This window comes from Folsomia candida, unplaced genomic scaffold (assembly GCF_002217175.1).
Source record: "Folsomia candida strain VU population unplaced genomic scaffold, ASM221717v1 Fcan01_Sc028, whole genome shotgun sequence".
Lineage (NCBI taxonomy): Eukaryota > Metazoa > Arthropoda > Collembola > Entomobryomorpha > Isotomidae > Folsomia > Folsomia candida.
This window is the reverse complement of record NW_019091220.1, coordinates 1,918,943-1,938,209: the sequence shown is the minus strand read 5'-3', so window position 1 is coordinate 1,938,209 and position 19,267 is coordinate 1,918,943. Positions and strand designations below refer to the sequence as shown.

The 19,267-nt window shown below is 36.6% G+C and overlaps 7 protein-coding genes across 13 annotated transcripts in view; 4 read left to right on the top strand and 3 right to left on the bottom strand.

Annotated features, from left to right (window-relative positions):
- Positions 1–88: 88 nt before the first annotated feature.
- On the bottom strand, positions 89–2,418 carry LOC110859896. The gene is made up of 5 exons (XM_022108924.2): positions 2,118–2,418; positions 697–2,065; positions 516–625; positions 331–428; positions 89–239 (listed from the first exon to the last, which is right to left on the bottom strand). The coding sequence occupies exons 1-5, from the start codon at positions 2,178–2,180 to the stop codon at positions 218–220; spliced, it is 1,662 nt and encodes a 553-aa protein (XP_021964616.1). The 5' UTR covers positions 2,181–2,418; the 3' UTR covers positions 89–217.
- Positions 2,419–2,598: 180 nt separating this feature from the next.
- LOC110859787 lies at positions 2,599–3,371 on the top strand. Its single transcript, XM_022108777.2, has 4 exons — positions 2,599–2,902; positions 2,964–3,057; positions 3,123–3,166; positions 3,239–3,371. Exons 1-4 carry the CDS (start codon positions 2,741–2,743, stop codon positions 3,317–3,319), a joined length of 381 nt encoding a protein of 126 aa, XP_021964469.1. The 5' UTR covers positions 2,599–2,740; the 3' UTR covers positions 3,320–3,371.
- On the bottom strand, positions 3,366–5,171 carry LOC110859786 (2-(3-amino-3-carboxypropyl)histidine synthase subunit 2). Its single transcript, XM_022108776.2, has 4 exons — positions 4,903–5,171; positions 4,727–4,839; positions 4,443–4,666; positions 3,366–4,368 (listed from the first exon to the last, which is right to left on the bottom strand). Exons 1-4 carry the CDS (start codon positions 5,056–5,058, stop codon positions 3,464–3,466), a joined length of 1,398 nt encoding a protein of 465 aa, XP_021964468.1. The 5' UTR covers positions 5,059–5,171; the 3' UTR covers positions 3,366–3,463.
- Positions 5,172–5,823: 652 nt separating this feature from the next.
- Positions 5,824–7,771, top strand: LOC110859877 (1,5-anhydro-D-fructose reductase). The gene is made up of 7 exons (XM_022108900.2): positions 5,824–6,058; positions 6,169–6,339; positions 6,416–6,733; positions 6,807–6,931; positions 7,010–7,172; positions 7,355–7,446; positions 7,516–7,771. Exons 1-7 carry the CDS (start codon positions 5,963–5,965, stop codon positions 7,574–7,576), a joined length of 1,026 nt encoding a protein of 341 aa, XP_021964592.1. The 5' UTR covers positions 5,824–5,962; the 3' UTR covers positions 7,577–7,771.
- Positions 7,772–7,874: 103 nt separating this feature from the next.
- On the top strand, positions 7,875–9,821 carry LOC110859895 (aldo-keto reductase family 1 member B1). The gene is made up of 9 exons (XM_022108923.2): positions 7,875–8,044; positions 8,121–8,291; positions 8,363–8,561; positions 8,639–8,766; positions 8,886–8,986; positions 9,051–9,074; positions 9,150–9,318; positions 9,387–9,478; positions 9,568–9,821. The coding sequence occupies exons 1-9, from the start codon at positions 7,976–7,978 to the stop codon at positions 9,614–9,616; spliced, it is 1,002 nt and encodes a 333-aa protein (XP_021964615.2). The 5' UTR covers positions 7,875–7,975; the 3' UTR covers positions 9,617–9,821.
- Positions 9,822–9,938: 117 nt separating this feature from the next.
- LOC110859724 lies at positions 9,939–11,929 on the top strand. Of its 2 annotated transcripts, none has more exons than XM_022108694.2 (6): positions 9,939–10,089; positions 10,177–10,257; positions 10,325–11,209; positions 11,284–11,527; positions 11,586–11,722; positions 11,803–11,929. In XM_022108694.2, the coding sequence occupies exons 1-6, from the start codon at positions 10,075–10,077 to the stop codon at positions 11,857–11,859; spliced, it is 1,419 nt and encodes a 472-aa protein (XP_021964386.1). In that variant the 5' UTR covers positions 9,939–10,074; the 3' UTR covers positions 11,860–11,929. The 2 variants fall into 2 exon arrangements, with proteins under 2 accessions (XP_021964386.1, XP_021964385.1); XM_022108693.2 differs by having other exon boundaries at positions 9,940–10,098.
- A 13-nt stretch (positions 11,930–11,942) lies between these two features.
- Positions 11,943–19,267, bottom strand: part of LOC110859725 (cAMP-dependent protein kinase type II regulatory subunit) — a 42,682-nt gene continuing 35,357 nt past the window's right edge. For all 6 annotated transcript variants that reach the window (XM_022108695.2, XM_035859927.1, XM_022108696.2 and 3 more), the window contains 13 exons: positions 19,158–19,241; positions 15,733–15,839; positions 15,509–15,622; positions 15,402–15,417; positions 15,267–15,315; positions 15,128–15,189; positions 15,041–15,061; positions 14,818–14,908; positions 14,706–14,722; positions 14,566–14,616; positions 14,336–14,388; positions 14,169–14,218; positions 11,943–14,092 (listed from right to left, as the gene is read on the bottom strand). In XM_022108695.2, the coding sequence (XP_021964387.1) occupies positions 13,962–14,092; positions 14,169–14,218; positions 14,336–14,388; positions 14,566–14,616; positions 14,706–14,722; positions 14,818–14,908; positions 15,041–15,061; positions 15,128–15,189; positions 15,267–15,315; positions 15,402–15,417; positions 15,509–15,622; positions 15,733–15,839; positions 19,158–19,241 (846 nt within the window). In that variant the 3' untranslated portion in view covers positions 11,943–13,961. The remainder of the gene's footprint in view (positions 14,093–14,168; positions 14,219–14,335; positions 14,389–14,565; positions 14,617–14,705; positions 14,723–14,817; positions 14,909–15,040; positions 15,062–15,127; positions 15,190–15,266; positions 15,316–15,401; positions 15,418–15,508; positions 15,623–15,732; positions 15,840–19,157; positions 19,242–19,267) is intronic.

The following is a 19,267-nucleotide window of genomic DNA, read 5'->3' as shown; positions in this document are numbered from 1 at the left end:
ATTAATGCGGAAGGAGATCAGATAACCCTTTAATGGATCGGTTTTACCTCATTAACTAATTAAGTCAAAGTTATTTTGGAATCGACAGTATTTTACTTGCCAAATTATTTTTTATGATTTTATTTAATATTTTAATCAGTACGGAGAGATTTAAGTACTATTAATAAATCGTTAAGTCGCATATATCGGTATAAATAAATAAATGAGTAGTTGTTGATCAGTTAATTGCGTCTCGTAACCTAAAAAGAGTAGATCATCGCCTCGGTTAGATTCGCATTAGATTATATTAAGATTAAATCTATGTTTTGCAAGAGATAGATTTACACATACTGCTTTAACGAAGTCCACCCAACGTTCCGAACATGAACGTGTAAGAATTCCAAATTATTTAGTTGTAGTAAAGATGTAGCTCCAAATTTGGTTATGAGCTAATTTTTGGAAGTAAGTTAATTACATATAAATTAGATCGCTGGTTAGTAAAAGTATTAGAAATTCATAGCACATAGCGTCTGTACCTCAAGGTTTGGCCGGATTTTTAATAGTTTTAATTTTTGGCATCTCGAAATCCCAAATATTAAAGAGGCATCTGTGATAAGGTCGGCTTCAACAGAAAATGACTGCAAATCTAAAGTAGTCGTCAAATTATGTAAATTATTAAATGAGAAGTGTTATCCGTCTTTGATAAGCACTACTGACTTTTAAGATCCGCCAGATGTGGAAACCGTGGCTGAAAATTCCATACAGTGTCAACCCCATCATCCACTACAGATTCCAGTAGAACTCGAAGCATTTTGTCTTCTTCGCCACAAATACCTGCGTCACTAATCTCTTTCCCTATCACGTGAAGACTTGTCAATTCCCTCAAATTTTTATAAATTCCTCGTAATGTGACATTGTCCACATTTTGGATCAAAAGGTTTCTCAGATTGGGGAACGAGGTCAGAATGTCGACTCCAAAACGGTCAAGTTTTGTGAGTCCACTTTTCGATGATATTTTTAAACATGTCAAGCTATCATTATTGCATATTGATTTAAAATCGGGCTGTAAATCTCCCATAATTGTCAGCGTTTTTAATGTCGGGAGGTAATTAAGGAAGTGAAAGTCGCCTTTGTAATTTAATACTGTAAATTGTCTCAAAACTGGGATTCGAGCAGGAGGAATAATAATATTTGAATCTTTTGTAAATTCGATATGAATTGTACTTAAATTTGTAAATTTCTCAAGAAATCCATGCAACGTATCCTCACCCACAGAATCATCAAGTTCTAAATAAACCTGGGTTAGATTTTTCGGCAGACATTGAGTCAAAGACTCCAATTTCATTTTGCTCACTTTTAACAAAACTTGCACTTCAAAAGGACCTCGTCTAGAGGAAAGTATATTTTCCCCACATTTTAAAATACTTTGCAGCAATTGTTCATTTAAATCTGAATACACATCAGCACTTTGATCACCACGTTCTATAAATGGTGGAATTTTGCAAGAAAGCGTGACAAGATTGACACATTTTTCTAGCAATGGAACGAGAAAGTTTTGCATGTCGTGCCTTTGACTAGAGTTATATCCGGTCCATTGCACGTGGAGGCTTTTCAGATTGGTCAATTCATGACAACTTTCTTCATAATTAGTCCAGAAATCGAAGGGACCTTCTTTCACCAGGATGGAAAGCGTCTCCAAATTAGTGAAATACTTGAATAAAATATTTCCTAATAAGCTCCGCACTGCACTTTCACTCCCACCCCCAATACTTAAGTGAACTTGGGTAAAATTCTTGCCAAATTGGTCAAAAAATGTTATAGCGTTGGAATTGAACCCCATAAACTCGGGGCTGTCAGGATCCATCAGCTCGCTGGCAAAAATGCATGATTTGTATGGAATCCTATTATCTGGATTGTCCGTTGTTGCGAAAGTGTAACTAAATTTTGTAAATATTTTGACACAGTAGAGATACAGACAATCGCTCTTCTGCAAGAGTGGAATTGCAACCTGATTCCATGCCGAGTTGACGAGTCGGCATTTGCGAAGGTGACAAGGTTCCAGAAATGTTTGCGTTTGTTGTAATATCTGAAAAAAATTAGACCCTTAAAATTTTCAATTTTGATTGTTGAACAATTACCTTGTGAATATCGAGTGGGTTGATGGCTGGAGATGCACGGGGACAATTATTGTCATTTTCCATTATACTCTCGAATAACCTATTTTTCACTTTTTGTGTAATATTTCTATAACACGACAAACTTTAGCAATGATATTGAAAAATACTTTTGCGTAAGATCCGGTTAGAACTGCAAAATAATAATAGACTGGAAGACACGTAAAGCAGGTAGGGTGTATTTAGTTAATCTTCTCACAATTTAACCTCCAAACACAACGAATACATATGTATGCTTTAGTAACTGGTATAGTTAAATCGCCGAACAGATTTATACAGTGATGTATGCATGTGCACTAATTAACATGAATGAATTACAGCCACATTATGTATTTGCAAACAACAAAGACTTGCTGTTACTTTAAACGTGAACTAAATACATGCATTCATCATTTCTTACATACCATGCACTTTTAGATGCATGCACAAATACCCGGTCCGAAAACTCGGAGTTATTGATTCTGGGTTTTATTTTCCCGAAAGTTTACGAATAGCAGTGTTCAAAATTTGATCCTTCATCTGCCCATTTCATGATAGATTTGAATTAAATAAATCAGTTCTTTCTGCCCAAACAGTAATTATTTAAAATGCTTAGCGTTTTATTGGCACTTTCGCCCCTTCAACTTTCTCTACTTTGTCATCCCACAATTACCTTTCTGCTCGTGGCTGCTGCTGCGGTGCAAACTAATAAAAATCCCGAGAAAGTGTTCGAATTTCCAGAGTACGATTACACCGAAACTCCTAAAAACGTGAGAAATATTATAATATTCCGGTCATTATTGAATAATGTTCCAATATTGGCAACAATAGGAAATAGCGTGGCGTGAATGGGGAGCAGCTTGTGACCAGACACCCGTGTGTCTTGGTTTGTTAGATTTGGAGAAAGTCCGATGTGTCCGGAAATGTAAATCTTAACTTAATTTATGATGATTGCGTATAACTTTTTTATTTTACTAATTAATATTTCAGGCATGAGTCCGTCTTGCTACCAAGAAATATATGCGTTTGATGAGGTAAAATAATGTAACTCATTTAATAGATTTACTTTCTCTGGTAAATTTAGCAATTTAAATTTGAAATTACAGCTGGAAGAGGGAGAAATAGACATTCGGTTCCACTCATTCAAAGGTTGTTTCGCTTCTAGGATAGCACGAAAACGTTTCTAGATTTTGTAACGTTCATTTTGAAATAGAAATAAATTGATTATCTTGATTAATATTTAAGAAAGTTTAAAATTTATTCGTACTTTAACAAATTTGCTTAACAAAATACGAAATAACTTTGTCACCACTTAACTAAAACTAAAAATATTATGAAACTTTCGGCTCGTCCGCATACAACGACGCAATTCCACTTCTTCCTTGATGAATTTGACCAAACTCAGTTGATGGCGACTCCTCATTCACGTCAAGTCCAACCCAATTGATGACTTGATTTGCTGACGTTTTATCCCCCGAATCTTGCACTATTGTTGTCCTTAGTCCTCCCGTGATTAGGGAGACGTCATCCTCCACATCTTTCACTACTGGAAGACCCTTCTCGATGAGGAAGGCCCAGTCAATCATGTACTCTGGCTGATGGCTTGTCGATGGCTGACCATCACTAGCACTATTTTCTTCACAAAATGCTAACTCGACATCATATGGGGTTACGATTGGTTGAAAAAATTGCCCCTTTGATTCATCACTAATATAATAGTTTACCACTTCCGGACATCCGACAAAAATGAAGCAGTCAATGTCCATAAAATTTCCCAGCTTGCAAGGATTTATTTCCCCTATCGACACGACGTAAAACTTTTTGTGAACCTTCCTCAGTATTGTTTTCAGCCTTTCAATCACATCCAGGTAATTTTGCACGACCAAGGTCCCCACTAATATTCCTACCGACGTGGCATCCTTAACTTTCTCCACGTAGTAGTTCCTCTTTCGTATGAGTTTGTTGATTGAAGAAGTCTGCGTGGATATCGAGTCGGATGAGAGGAGAGGGTCATAAACTTTGAAGGTTGAATTGGGTAGGGCGAGAAGGAGATTTGGTAAGGCACGGCTTCCGATGTAAAAGATGACCGTGTCGTCCATCTCTTGAAGAGTGTCGATTGGGAAGACTCGTCCATGTTTTACGATGAGGGACGTATCCGAAATCTTGGCCCCAGGAATGCTGAGACAACTGATTTTTAAATATGGGAACGACGGTTGGAGGGATTTATACAGCAAATCTTTAAAAGTATGAATATAAATTCAGTACAAATTGAAAACCGATTGATGAAAGTATTTTACTATTAATTCCTACCTGCCACACACTGATAAATAACGTCGTAAACAATCACAATTTGATTATCCGACTCGAACGTCTCACTAAACAATTTTGTCATCTTGTCCAAGTCGACGTGAGGTTTAGTGAAAATGTACAAAACTTTGAATCGATTAGAACACGGGGTCAGACAGGATTGACCAAAATGAATGATGCCTTCAGCGTCTGGGACGTGGTGGGCAGTCTTTTCATCAACACAGCAGCTAAACATAAACACTAATAGAATTACACGGCTTATCGAAGGGTAAGTTATCAGTTAATACCTTCCATAAGTCGAATCTGCCAAAATATAGCACCGACTTTCAGTTTCTTTCTCCAGCAGGTCTAAAATTCTTGGCGAAAATGACAAGTACTCGTCAGGAAATTGAAGACATACCTAGAACACACGAATTATTTACTAATTATAATTTTAACATATAACTAACATTTCCTGTTTTACCTTTTTAAACGAATTGTCACGAATCCATTCAACACATCTCTCAATCTCAAAAACTGTCTGCCACCTAATTTCGTCCTTTTCTTCAAGAATACCTGAAACGGTTTGTATCTTCTTTTCAATAGCGGCCCTCCCATCCCCAGTTATCGATGTCGACATTTTGGCGAAATTTAATTTAATAATTTCTATAAAAACTTACAAAAGTAAAAATCAGTATGATTGTGTAAATTCAAAGCCACGAGAATTCCTCGTGGATTTAATGTGACGAGTTTTGCATCTCGTAAACTAAAGAAAGTTGAGAAATGTGTCAATCTGCCCCCAACTGAAGTTTCTCTGTTTATTTGCAAAAATTTGCATGAAATTCCTAATCATAACCATATCATTCTGTTTAAACGAGGTCTGAAAATAGTTCCAAAATTGTGAGAAATGCGTATTCTAAGGACGTAAAGACTTAATACATATAACCCATGTCAGCATTTTTTTCGTCTCTTATTTAATTTTTAAAACCAGTGAAACAAATTGACACTGACCAATATTTAAAAATTTGAAACATCGTGATATCATTCTTTTGCATCGATTTTACAATTATCTAGCATGCAAAATGTCACCTTTTCCGAGTAACTATGAAAAATAAGGTGGGTCATCTTGATGGGTCCGTCTGCAAATACATATATGAATCTGAATTTATGTTCAATGGGTAATTTCGTCACTACAATTTCGTCACAATAATTTCGTCACTACAATTTCGTCACAATAATTTCGTCACTCACATTCTAGAATTTTCGTGTTGATTTTTATGTAATCATAGTCAAATCAAATCTATGACGTCAATAAAGTGATAGCAAGTATTCAAATACAACGTTTTGTCACAATTTCACATGGTTATGTATGCTTATCGTCTCGAGTGGTTCTGCATTTTGCACTAATCACAATCAATCGATGATGAAATAAAAAGCGATGAGATTTCTGTTGCTTGCTTCACTATGCAAATATTTGTTGGTCATTTTCTAACCAACTTTTCTCTATACCGGACTGGGGCAGTATTTTGCAATAATCTACAAAAATGAGTAATATTGTGATAGAAGGAAAAAGCAAGACTAAGTTCATCACGATGAACAATGGTCTTAAGATGCCATTAGTAGGATTGGGATCATGGCAGGTCAGCATAATTTAGAAATATATGCATACTAAATAATTTAAATTATGGATATGCACATCGTAAAACACTTTTAAAATTTTGAAATTTCACTTAAATGTACTTTCTCCTAGTCTGACAATCCCGAAGAGATTGAATTGGCTTTGGAGAAAGCACTTGAAGCAGGATATCGTCACTTTGACACCGCCACGTTATACAAAAATGAAGACAGCTTGGGCAAAGTTTTCCGGAGATGGCTTGATCAAGGGAAAGTTAAACGCGAAGAGCTTTTCATTGTGACAAAGGTAACAGAGGAGTCATAATACTTAACTTTACAAAATTAATTATGTCCATTTAAGAAAATTATTGGTTTTTATTTAGCTCCCCTGGAACGCTATGCGCCCTGATCTGGTCGAAAAGTTTCTGAAAAGTTCTCTCGCACGATTACAAGTAAAGTACGTCGATTTATACTTAACGCACTGGCCAATCGGTCTCATCTACACAAGCGACGACGACCTTATTCCCATGAAGGATGGCAAAATTATGTACGATAAAACCACAGATATCGAAGCCGTATGGAAGGCGATGGAAGCACAAGTTGACGCCGGCCTAGCAAAGTCGATCGGTATTTCAAATTACAATATCAAACAGGTGGAGAGGATCATGAAAATGGCTAGAATTCCACCAGCTAATCAACAAGTATGTAGATACATACACTCGTTCACTGTTTTAAAATTTGAAACAAGTCTTTACATGTTTACCCAACATTCAGGTCGAAGTGCAAACTTATTTCCAAAACAAGGCATTACGTCAAGTTTGTGAAAAATACAACATTTCAGTGTGTGCGTACGGACCATTGGGGTCACCGGGACGGAAGACCTATAGTTTCACTGGAATGTAAACTTAAATATTAGAATAGTGAAAATTAAGGAGAAAGTAATTGTCGACTTAAATTAAATTCTACATTTTTTTTAGAGAATTTAACATCCCCGACCTGATGGACGACCCAGTGGTGAAAGACATTGCGAAGAAACATAGCAAGACGCCAGGACAAATCCTACTAAAATTTCTTGTGCAACAAAACATTGCAGTTATTCCTAAAAGCACAAATCCTGAAAGGCTGAAGATGAACATTAACGTGAGGACGATAAGAAATTAGAGATTTTACGTGAAATATGATAAAATATATTTGGAAGCAAATTTTAGTTTCCTTCTTGATTGATCCAAGCTTTCAACGATTACACTATTAAGTCAATTCTGATCAAAATTTTAAACAATCTAATTAACCAAAAATTATATTTTAAACATATATTTATTTAGATATTCGACTTTGAGCTAACACAAGTTGACATGCGGAGACTGGAGGGACTCGACAAAGGGGAGGCTGGGAGATCATTTCCTGGATTTACAGAGTAAATATTATTACTGATTCTAGCAATAATAAATGTATTAGGAAGTAATGAATATTTGACATTTTCTAGTATGAAGGAACACCCGGAATGTCCTTGGTTTATGGAGAAAGTTTCCACACCGAGGAGATAAATCCACTATAATTTGCAAGCAATGTGATAACATATTATGCATATCCTCTGCAAATGCATCAGTTTTATGAATAAAAGCTGCTCAATTAAAGTAACATGTCATAGAGCAACGTATCAATTAAGCATGATGAATGACCCGTTATTTGTTACACCTGCTATGTAAACCAAATGGAGTAATAAATAGTTAAGTGCCCGGAAAACCCCGTTTTTATGGACCTGGGATTTTTCAGAGATTTGATTTAATTAATTATCGATATTTAACCTTGGCTTATCTGCGAAATATGATAACATTAATTATTTATTGCACTCGCAAGATAACTGGTGCCCATATTCATAAACGCGCTTTGTGGGCTGAATACAGAATCGGAACTGAAAAATATATAATCATTCCAAAAAAAACATGAAGTTTCTCAAGTTAAACAACGGTTCAAACATGCCCATCGTTGGGTTGGGCCTGTCCGTATTTCCGGTAAAAATAGGACACTCATTTTTTCCCCATTTCCTATCTATTGTTAAAGATAACTTTCACTTTCACCACATTTCAGGAAGACCCCAAAACTGTGGAGACCTCAGTCGAGTTGGCACTTCCCATTGGTTACAGAATGTTTGACACTGCGTCTCTTTATAAAACTGAAGAGCATTTAGGTGTCACGTTGAAGGCAAACTTGCTAAAAAATCCAAACATAAAACGGAAAGATTTGTTCATCGTTACAAAGGTTTAAAAAAGTTTGATTTTTTTTTTGAAATTTTAAAAATCCTTAATTATGTATCTCACACATTTGTATAGCTGCCTCAAATTGGAATGCGCCCAGACCTGGTGGACCGATTCGTGACCAAATCCCTCAAAGACTTACAACTCGATTACATCGATCTCTACCTTATCCACTGGCCAATTGGGATGGAGTTCCGAGGAGAAAATGACCTATTTCCAATGCTCGACGTGACCACGAAAGAATGCGCGTATGATTTTAAGACAGATCTTGAAGGTGTTAAATTCTCTAAAAATTATAGATAATTATTTTCGCTTTAATTTTCTATCTTAAATTATCTATTCATTCTGAAGGGATCTGGAAAGCATTGGAGGCGCAAGTGAAAGCTGGTCGTGTTAAGTCGATCGGACTCTCAAATGTTAATGAGACACAGATTGAAAGAATTGTGAAAATTGCAGAGATTCTCCCAGCTAATAATCAAGTACATATTGTGCCAATTATCTATTTGAATTTGATAGCTGAGATAGGACATTTGACCTTCATTATAACGACCAATTGCGTTTAAGATGTACCGTTTAAATTATGACAAATTTTGAATAGATCGAGCTCCACGCCTATATTCAACAACCAAAGTTGAGGAAACTTTGTGAAAAGTATGACATTTCCATAACCGCATATTACCCAATTGGGGGACGGAATAGGTTAGTTTATGTTTTTACATATCTTTTTAAATATTTTTTAGTCAATTAACTTGCGACTTTATAGGCTGCAATATCCGGAAGAATGGCAGTAAGTGTTATGCAAAAATTAAAAGATATTTTTACTTTACTTGTACCATAAAGATTTAGAAAAAAATCGTTACAGAAAATTGGCTCCCCCAGTTCCTCCTCTTCTCGATGATCCCGTGGTGACAGCCATTTCAAAAAAGCATGACAAGACGCCTGCTCAAGTACTGCTCAGATTCTTGACTCAACTAAACGTGGCTGTAATTCCTAAAAGCAGTAATGCCAACAGGCTCAAGGAGAATTTTAATGTAATTCTTACCACATAATTGCATACGACGACATTTTATCAAAGAGTTTTTGTTTTTGTGACATGCAGATCTTGAATTTTACCCTGGATTCTGACGACATGGATAAATTGAGAGGTTTAGATCAGGGAGAAAGTGCTCGGACATGTTTTGGAATGCCGGGGTCAGTGCAAATATTTCTGAGCAGTTTAATTACTAATTACCCCAAGTACTAAATATACTTATTTATAATTTGATTACATATTTTCATAGGTGTGATAAACATCCCGAATATCCTTTTCCTATTGCAGGATCAAAATAATTCATGAACTGATTCTTAACTTGTTCGTATTTATTTATTGATGCGTATTGCGAAACATTGCATTTCATCAATATTGATGCGTCAAGTACTAAAGCTGACCTGAAATTGGACACGATAATTGCTTAGAAATACATAATCAAACTTACAACTTGTGTCGAAAGATAACAGAATATACATAGTGTCACAAAATCACGTCTCCAACTAATGGGCATTAGTAATCTTTTTTTTTGTCACCATCCATATCTAAGCATGTACATGTGTATGTAAATAATTATCTATGTCTGCGCTGCCATAATGTCATTCCTCGTGCGATTCATCGCGATTATGAAAAACAATGAGACCATTGAGACAGCTTCATACATACATTAGTTCATAACTACAACCGTATTTTTCTTTGCCTATTTATGCATACATAAATACGCACCTTCTTGAGTTTTGACATTTTTTCAAGGCCAACAATGAACCCCTTAACAGTAAGACTGGTAATTAAATGAAATACGAGCCCTAAATAAATACCGACATCACTAACTTAAAAATTCTTTCTGTCCTAATGTACGTAGGTCCTCGAGGAGGTTTTCACTCACCTGTCCGTCGACGATTTAAAAGTCTGTCGAACCGTGAACAAAGCCTGGTGTCAAGAGGTGATGTACAAAAAATGGTGGATAAAATGTCGACACTTTTATAACTCGAATTTGGACCAATTTTCAGGCCACGGTCATCCTACGAAATTCCATTTCAAACATTTCTATCGGAACTCCGGCAGCCCTCCGTGGAGTCACCACCCTTTCCACGTCCAGCCATTCCGTCCCCTTCACGAAGTTCAACCTCTCCTCCCATTTCTTCTCACTGCCAAATTGTGCAAAAACCCTGTTCGAATTCCTTTCCGCATTCTCCCCAGAGTTGCAATCTCTTTCAATTACGTTGGACAGGGAGAGTAACCCACTTCCGGAATCCGAGCTTGATCATCTAAAATTCACCAAGCTGACCAAACTTACTTTAACGGGACATGGCCTTGACACTCTTGCTCCCTGTTCTAAAAATGGGACCGAAATTCCCTCAATTTTCAAGGCCATGCTCTCCTCCTCCCCCCGATTAGAGTCGCTCTCCATCATAATGGACCCTGGATGCAGATCTACCGTAAAAAAGATAATAAACTGCATGACTTCGACATCTTTGAGGAATGTCAGCTCCCTTGAAATCTACATTCCAGTCGGGGATGAAGAAATCCTGTCCCTTTCTCGGATTCCATTTCACTTGAAGAAACTGAAATGCGACTTTCACCGTTCCTGTTTCCTCCCAGAATCGTTTAAAACTTTTCTTTCTGCACAGTCCGCGTCCCTCGAGCATATCAAGTTTGACAATTTTTATGGCAATTCGTGTTACACGGTCGCCTTTCCAGAGGAGATGACGAGAGTTGTAAAATTGGGGATTGACGGACGAAGTGAGCTATCCTCAAAAGAAGTGACTTTCCTTCCGTTCAATTATAACAGGCAGTTCCCAGCATTAAGGGATTTGGTGCTTGGGGGGAGCATAGAGTTTAACACATGTTGGAAGATATTGTTTCCTGAGGATACGACGGTAGCGTCGGTGAAGGTGAAAGCAGATTTTTAATTTAATTTTAATTTTGTATTTTGAAATATATTTTTATACGTATAAAAATGTTTTAGGGGTTGAAACTAACGGCCCGTTACGTAGATCCAGTTTGGGTGGGTAGAATCGGGGTGATTTTTCCAAATTTGGAAAAACTTTTCTTTTCGTTGACACCAAGGAATGAGGAGTTGGCGAGGGTGGTGTTTTCATCGTTTAAGGGGACGAAGGAGTTGACGGTTTATTTTCAGGGAGGGGTGGGAAATGTGGACCGCTTATTTCTTGGGGAGGAGGAGGATGACGTGGGACTGGCCAATTTGAAATGTAATAACTTATTAAATCGACTAAAATTTGAATGTAGTAATTTGGTCATAATTTTCAGCCCTACACACGCTGCGTTTCAAGGCTGACAAATTGCCCAGTAGTGGCCAGAAAGCGTGCCATATTTCAGACCTCACGGTGACAAATTGTTTAATGAAGATGACGAATTTAAGAAATGTCATTATGCCACCGTTTCAGGTATAAATTCAGATCATATTTAATTACATGGTTCACTTTCAACATAAAATGTAAAATTCAATGTAAAATTTTACTTTCAGATTTCACAACACGTCCTCACCCAACTTTCTACCAAAGTTAATCTTCACTTGACCTAGTCGTACTTCTATTCATGACCTTGTTTTTGATAAATGATGAAATAAATGTGAACTCCACTTCTTATAAGTACATATTTCATGTCTTGGTCTACTTACACATTAATTTATTTCTGTCTCTCAGCGTTCACACATATTCAAACATTTATTATTCATTTCATGTAGTTAATTAGATTAGAGTAAATTTATAAGACTAAAAATTTATCAGTTTCTCGCACATTTCTTTCATAGGACGTATGGCGTATTGGGAGAGGAGGAAGATTATGCTGCTTCTTTAGTTACACATACATATACATGAATCAATCATCAATCATATACTGATATTGATAGTTAGTAGCTTCATCATCATAAGTAAGTTTAGTAACATTCATGTTCATTAATTTATTTACTGTTTTATTGTATGTAGCTCATATTAAGAATATGTGTAGATAGACAGGTTGCAGGTATGTAGGTATTTGGTTATATCCACTAACTAAAAAGTCCTCTCAGTTATCAAATCATCCATATTTTTTAAGCTACTTGCTTCATGGTCAGCTAAGTCAAAAGAATTTTTTCCCTAATAAAATGTGGTTGATCCCCGTACAAAGGTTCCTCCCGTTTTTAAATTATATATTTACTAGCTTTCCCTGCAATAATTACATGCTTTTACATACGTTATACCTCTATTTAGATATCAACCTTTGAGAACTTGTCTCGTTGTCTTTGGTTGTTATATTATATAATTGAATTCAGATTATCAGGGATAAGTTCGTTAAGTTGTCAGTTAAGAAATACATCATACATTTTTTTTATGTCCAATAAGGTTTGTAAATATTAAACATTCTCATATTTTTCATCGGGTTAATTATTACATTTTAAGGTTTGAATGGCACTAACAAAACTCAACTGTTGTAAAATATAGTAACACGCAATGGTATTGCTTATACACTGCATACACAACTAATAGCAGACATTTAATAAGTTAAGGAGCAAAGCATATTACCAATGATTTATATTTACGTACATCATGAGTTAATTACTAAATGAGTCAACACATTTCGTAAAACTGCTACAAATAAGGTATGAATAGGGAATCTAAGCCAAAATTTAAGACCAGCTTGAAAATCTTGGGCTTAGTCCGTTAGAATAATATTATTATTATTAAAATGACACAAGAAGATCAGATTTGATTACTAAAATCTATCAACACTTCTACAATTACAAATTATTTTTCCTCAGCTCCCTGTAGAACTTGTTAGACCAGCAAACTTTAATTTTTCTTTTACTACTGTGGAATAATTATCTATTACCAAATGAGCTAATAACAGAGATATGATCATAGGTTGTAGGTAGGTTGGTTAATATAAAGAACCACCTTAAAATAATAGAATTTAATTAAACAATTTTAAAGCCAGCAATGTAAGAGAGAGTCAAATTAAATAATATGAACTATCTTTCATATATAACTAAAATCATGAAATCTTCTGCAATGTAAAAGTAGTCAGCTAACAGCTATTTTAGATAAACATACTGCACACTCACTCACTCAATCCTTCTCTCTCGCACACTTTCTCTTTGGACGCTTAACAACAACTCTCCTCATTCTGAACATCTATATATGACATGAAATTCATTGCATATTCTTATTCAGAATTCATGAAATCGACACACTCAACTACACTTCTAACTCAATCGTCTACATGAATACATTTCAACTCATACAAGAAAGACGTTGCTATAATATAAAATAGTTCAATTTAAATATCAGTATTAACAGACGAGACGAGTTTCTAAGTTGAATTTTGTCACTAATACAGTTATTAAATGTAAAGAAATGCTAGACAATAATTTTTGTTAAAAAAACTCACAACATATTTTTGACTTTTTTTAGAGCTGAGCTTACAAAACTTGTTTTAAAATTTCAATTTTTTTTATACATTTCTCATTGCATATTTAACATTCACGACGAAGATCTTGACATCATATATTTGTTTTACCTTATTATAACATACTGATTGTGTTTTATTATGTTGACTGGAAAAGTTGGATATTGATTTATTTTTCACAAGAAGATATATATTGATGTTACGGGGTGGAAGTGGTTGCTGAGAAATGTTTCATAACTATCATCGAATGTCTGTTATGGCAGATTTCGAGCCGAAAATGCGAATCAATTGCTGCTCGTAATCTTCCGCATTTCGTTTCATAAGTTCCATGCAAGGTCCCAGAAGTCGTTCGAACGCTTCGACATCCAAAACTAAATGACACAAATAGAGGGGATTGCGATTAATGTGGTTACGAGTCTGCCTAAGATGTAGATAAAAACTACTTACATGCAGTTTTGACAGTCCCAACAGCGAAAATTGTGGCTGCTCGTGGCTTGCTGCAAATCGCAAATAAATTTTCCAATAAGATTTTTAAAGGACGTATTGTTGCCATTCCGTCAATTGCAATTAAATATGATTTATATCTTATTTTTTATCTTAACAATCGCACTTACTTGGTGAGAAGTGCCAGCTCTCCAAAGTATCCTCCTTTCGTGGCTCGATTTATCTGTGGAAAAGGTCGTAAATTATATTGCAGTCGATCTGACAGAACGATTATTAAAAGGTTCTCTCTCTCTCTCGTCCCTTATTCAGCACATATGTGCTGAATGTGGTCGTGGTGTCATTATGTGATTATGGTTATTGGCAATAAAAAGAACCATCTCTTGTATTATTATTTTTATACCTCCTTCTCAACCCCGTTTCCGTCTATTTTGACGACACGAACTTCTCCATCCTACATACATATAAATATATATTATATATCATACTGATCTCAGTTTTATACATTGTTAATGAAATAGAATAATTAATTGATTTACTCACCTCCATAAAGTACATACCTATTCGCAATAAAGAAAAAAAGTTCATCTCATATACTTTCATGAGTAACATATGTAAATACAAAGATATATAAAAAAAATCAAAATTAATTTACCATCTGCAGCATCACCCTGCTTTATTATTGTATCACCATCTGTGTACGTCCTGGGCACGAGTGCATCTGCTAGATTCATTCGTTCGTAATTCTATAGTAAAGAAAGAAAGACATGAATTTAGTCAGACGAACAAAGTAAAAGACACGTACGTAAATGATGTAAGTAAACAACCAATCAGCTACATTATACATTTATGTAACAATAATATTACCACACACATACCTCAAGCGTCTTCAACATTGGCTATAAATATAAATAATAAATATTATTAAAAAGAGTTGAGTTGCAATTGGTATTAGAAAATCTTACCACCGAGTTTAAGAGACTTTCATACATCTGGCGCTTTTTGTAAGCATTCTTGAGTACTATACCTACAATAAAAATAAATAAACAGAGCGTCAGTAATGAAAATCTGGCAATTGTTGCCAAAATGTGTGATTATGTATACGTCGGAAGGTTTGTCTGTCCATGGCCCAAAGGGAGCCACCATTTTCAGCCTGCATGGATGAACAATGAGAAAAAATTAGCATTCATTTCAATACATAAATAACTGGAAACAGAGTGAAAGTCTGTATATTATTACCTGAACAGTTGCAGCTCTGCAATTGAATATACATTTTATTATTGAATGAAGAAACAATTATAAATTTTATGAATTTAATTAATTCATCAAATTATGTATTTACTTACCGGGGCATGTTGTACATGAGGGCGAGTTCTCCGAAACTTCCAGCATTGTCGTATCCACCCACTAGTTTGGGTTCGGCTTCGCCGTCCATCTTGACGTATACCTTGTACTTTCCTCTGTAAAAAAACAATAATCATTAGTACTGACCAATCCAATAATATTTCGAATGTCACCTTCCTACCATTCCAACAAATAAAAAAAAACATATTTGGAACAAACAACTTACGACTCAATAACGTAAAAGTTGTCTCCGTCGTCTCCTTGCTTAATAACAAAGTCACCCGCTTGCACTCTCCTCTCGAACATGGCGTCAAGAACTTGTTGCATTTGTTCCTGAAACGAAGAACGAAAAAAAAATGTTACGGCTGGAGGGTAAAAAAATCCATCTTCTTGCACATAAAAGAAGAGATAACGTCCATGCACGAGTATGCACAAAAGTCGGGTGAAAATCGTGCAAAAAATTTCATCATCAAGAAAAGTCCATTGTAGTCTTTAGCCTCCTTTTCACATCACAAAAGTCAGAGATGAAGGAAAATCTAATTTTCTGAACATTTTCTCTCACCCTAACATGAAATGAAGTGATGATTTGCAGTCAGTCAGAGGGGGCAGAACATTTTCTGCTCAATAAATACGGTGGGTGAGTCGTCGGTGTATAGTTCAATATTGAGAGGGTGGTGGTGGTGGTGGTAGACGGTGAAAGCAGAGCAATCCGATTACACAAAGTTCGATCTTATTCGATTCAATAATACAATCATCATCATCATCATCGTACAACCAAACCACCATCGCTCCACTGGGATCTTTCTTCCTTTGTGCAGTGCTCATAGTTGTGGGTAAGTAAGTGAGTGAGTGGCGTTGAGGGGCGCGGACATGTTGCTTTGTGAAGCTTCCTAACAATAACTTGGAATCAGTGATTCCCATTGCGTGGCAGTGCTGGTAGAAAAAAAGATCACTTTGAGGATCAAGTCTGGCCAATCTTCTTCCCCATTATTATTCTTTCCTAACATGGAGAAAGCGAAAGTAACGTTGTTAGCAGTACTCTTTCATTAGCCGTACCCAAATTCTGAATCTCTGCCAGAAAGAAAATACTCTGAAAAGAGAAAGGTACATGCTACACTTGAGATCAGAAAATCGCTCTTTTGTTTCCTCAACTCCTATTTACTATCCTCGCCCGGCATGTGTTTTTTTTCCGCTCGAGTAAACGTATACACCTTGCCAACTCCATTAATTCACCATTTTTTTGAGAGGTATTTACTTTGGTGGATTTTATTTCCCCATAAATTTATTGCTCCACATCTCTCACCCATAATTTTAGCTTAGTGACTAAGCAGCAGCGTTGAATTTTACAAATAAGCCAGCCCAGGAGAAAGTCTGCAATAAAAGGAAGAAGAACCAGCAGCAGCAACAGACAGGAGATAGCTCACGTACAGGGAACGATAATAATAATATGTGAGCACTGCAGAGCGAGTTCTCTCCTTCAGCCAGTCAAAAGGAAAAGTCAGTCACTCCTATCACACACACATACATACATGCGAAGAGTAGATAGGACGACTACCTATGTACAACAAATGATGCCAGAATGGGAGTTGGCACCCTTATATCCTCCTCGGAAGGGAAAGGAGAGAAAGGAGCGAGAGAGGAAGGATGAAAATCAATAATGTAGAATGAGAAGGAAGTCAGCTCGACCAGAATCACATCCACCAACCAACCAGCCCCAGCATCATCAGCATCTTCTTCACCATCAGTTTGCTTACTTTCACTCCGTGTGGTGTCTGTCGCCTGTGTACGTCCCTATCATCTCGCGAGTCGAAAGCCGTTAGTAGATTTAAGGGATAAATAATACCCTTCCTCAACTTTGTATGAATATATCATATGAACCTAACCTACCCACCTGCTCACTTACTCACACTGCCAATAACTCCACAAACAAGAACAAGATAGAAAGTGAGTGAGTGAGAGATGGATGGCAGCGAGAAGAGATGATGCATGAGTATAAATGCGATACATCAATGCCTTCTTAAGCTCATGGCTAAGCTAAACCAGCACCAAACTTTGTACACACCAGTTTTATCCAACAGAAGCAGCTTATACTCTTGACATGACGGGGAGAGAGAGGCACTGTCAGAAGAGAACTTCGACATCCCTCAAAATCAGGTTCCACTTCCACTTTACTACTTTCACTGCTTTCCCTTCTTCCTCATCTCCTTTTTTCCTAACGGGCTATGGAACTATTCTCCCTTCTACTTCTTCCTCTCCAGTCAGGTATCCTTTTTTACTCCACTTTAGAGCGAGAGAGTTGGACCTTTAATCACCCGAATGAAGGAAAAGGTAGAGGAAGACCCCACTACTTTCACCATTAGGCAAAGGCCAAACTGCCTTTCTAACTGCTCCCAAAATGCTCACGAAAGACGAAATGAAATTGAAAACTTTAGAGAGAAACGGAATTTATTATAAAACCCGTAAAAAAAACTTTTATCCACCCGTCACACACACACAAACCAATTTCATCAGCACAAAATGCAACACAAGTTATTAAGCTTGTACGAGAATGACACACAAGTCAATATATTCGCATATAAAATGCCATCATCTCATTCTTTACATAAGGCATGAAAAAAACCTCCCCTATGAAGCGAGACAGCTTTAACCACTGGCACATGATCATGATGGTGATGAACTCGCTTCACTCAAATCATAAGACACGGATCCGTCCGTCATCACATCGCATCAGACTGCTTTCTCCCGTCATGGGTGCGATGGACGTGAGTGGTGGTAGTGGTGGTGCCAGCATCTTTTTTTCTCATATGCCATGAAACCATATCCCATTACACTCTACTTCCTTTCATCCACAGGACCCGTATAATAATCCCACGACCACTCACTCGGTCTCTCTCTCCCATTACAATTTATATTTATATCCACTTCAGATACAAGCCAAGCAAGGAAAAGTCTCCTAAGTCCTCTCATACAGAAAGAGTTGAGCTTTGACCTTACCAAAGCGTCTGCAGTGATGTACATATGTAGTCGTGCATGTACCTCCAATTATCGTCATTCCCATTCCCACTTTGTTGGAGATTTGGTTCGGTTTCCTCAATAACTACGACTACTCAAGTTTTAAATTGCTCACTTGCTGCATCTTTTACTGAGGGTTATGGCAATAACGGAAATTATTAGTACCACCAGCCACGAGGAAAGTAATTGGTGGCCACATTACAAAGTTATGGATGCATCAAAATTCCCATACATATATGAAACCCAGAACAACACAAAATACATCAAATGTATGTATGAATGTATGGATGAATGTAAAAATATATGGATGTCGATAATATGCTGACGACGAAAAAGTCTGTTGCTCGTTTTGTGGTTGATAGATCAGACAAAACCAGAGTTCAAGGCTAGCCAAGAAAATTCTAATTAAACTTTGAAAGAAAAATATGTCTCCACGGAATACGAATACAGATCACGTCTGGGGAGACGACGTGCACAAAATGCACTGTACGTATACCCATATATGTATGCTTCATAATAGAACTAGATGCGATGACGAAAGCCGTTTGTGTCTGTCCGTCGTCACTCTGTGCTCAATACTCGTGCAACTTGAGACGTATAAAGAAAATAAGTGAAAGTAAAGAAGTGTGTATAACTTACCCCATCGAGAGACCGGAAAAGTAAGATATGTTTCACCGCTTCGGCCAAAGAAGCACGTTGGCTGTCTGATTTTGGATGAACCACCTGTAACACGACAATGAATGAGTGAC

Excerpts from the sequence above, each read along its gene's own strand:
- LOC110859787 (XM_022108777.2), top strand. The coding sequence starts at position 2,741 with ATGCTTAGCGTTTTATTGGCACTTTCGCCCCTTCAACTTTCTCTACTT. Across the intron at positions 2,903-2,963 it reads ACACCGAAACTCCTAAAAAC|GAAATAGCGTGGCGTGAATG; the intron begins GTGAGAAATATT and ends TGGCAACAATAG. Across the intron at positions 3,167-3,238 it reads AAATATATGCGTTTGATGAG|CTGGAAGAGGGAGAAATAGA; the intron begins GTAAAATAATGT and ends TTGAAATTACAG.
- LOC110859786 (XM_022108776.2), bottom strand. The coding sequence starts at position 5,058 with ATGTCGACATCGATAACTGGGGATGGGAGGGCCGCTATTGAAAAGAAG. Across the intron at positions 4,840-4,902 it reads GTGACAATTCGTTTAAAAAG|GTATGTCTTCAATTTCCTGA; the intron begins GTAAAACAGGAA and ends CGTGTGTTCTAG. Across the intron at positions 4,667-4,726 it reads GCAGATTCGACTTATGGAAG|CTGCTGTGTTGATGAAAAGA; the intron begins GTATTAACTGAT and ends GTTTATGTTTAG.
- LOC110859877 (XM_022108900.2), top strand. The coding sequence starts at position 5,963 with ATGAGTAATATTGTGATAGAAGGAAAAAGCAAGACTAAGTTCATCACG. Across the intron at positions 6,932-7,009 it reads ACCTATAGTTTCACTGGAAT|AGAATTTAACATCCCCGACC; the intron begins GTAAACTTAAAT and ends CATTTTTTTTAG. Across the intron at positions 7,447-7,515 it reads TCATTTCCTGGATTTACAGA|TATGAAGGAACACCCGGAAT; the intron begins GTAAATATTATT and ends GACATTTTCTAG.
- LOC110859895 (XM_022108923.2), top strand. The coding sequence starts at position 7,976 with ATGAAGTTTCTCAAGTTAAACAACGGTTCAAACATGCCCATCGTTGGG. Across the intron at positions 8,292-8,362 it reads ATTTGTTCATCGTTACAAAG|CTGCCTCAAATTGGAATGCG; the intron begins GTTTAAAAAAGT and ends ACATTTGTATAG. Across the intron at positions 8,987-9,050 it reads CCAATTGGGGGACGGAATAG|GCTGCAATATCCGGAAGAAT; the intron begins GTTAGTTTATGT and ends GCGACTTTATAG.
- LOC110859896 (XM_022108924.2), bottom strand. The coding sequence starts at position 2,180 with ATGGAAAATGACAATAATTGTCCCCGTGCATCTCCAGCCATCAACCCA. Across the intron at positions 2,066-2,117 it reads ACCCACTCGATATTCACAAG|ATATTACAACAAACGCAAAC; the intron begins GTAATTGTTCAA and ends AATTTTTTTCAG. Across the intron at positions 240-330 it reads GGGTGGACTTCGTTAAAGCA|GTTACGAGACGCAATTAACT; the intron begins GTATGTGTAAAT and ends TACTCTTTTTAG.
- LOC110859724 (XM_022108693.2), top strand. The coding sequence starts at position 10,075 with ATGAACCCCTTAACAGTAAGACTG. Across the intron at positions 10,099-10,176 it reads ACCCCTTAACAGTAAGACTG|GTCCTCGAGGAGGTTTTCAC; the intron begins GTAATTAAATGA and ends TAATGTACGTAG. Across the intron at positions 10,258-10,324 it reads ACAAAGCCTGGTGTCAAGAG|GCCACGGTCATCCTACGAAA; the intron begins GTGATGTACAAA and ends ACCAATTTTCAG.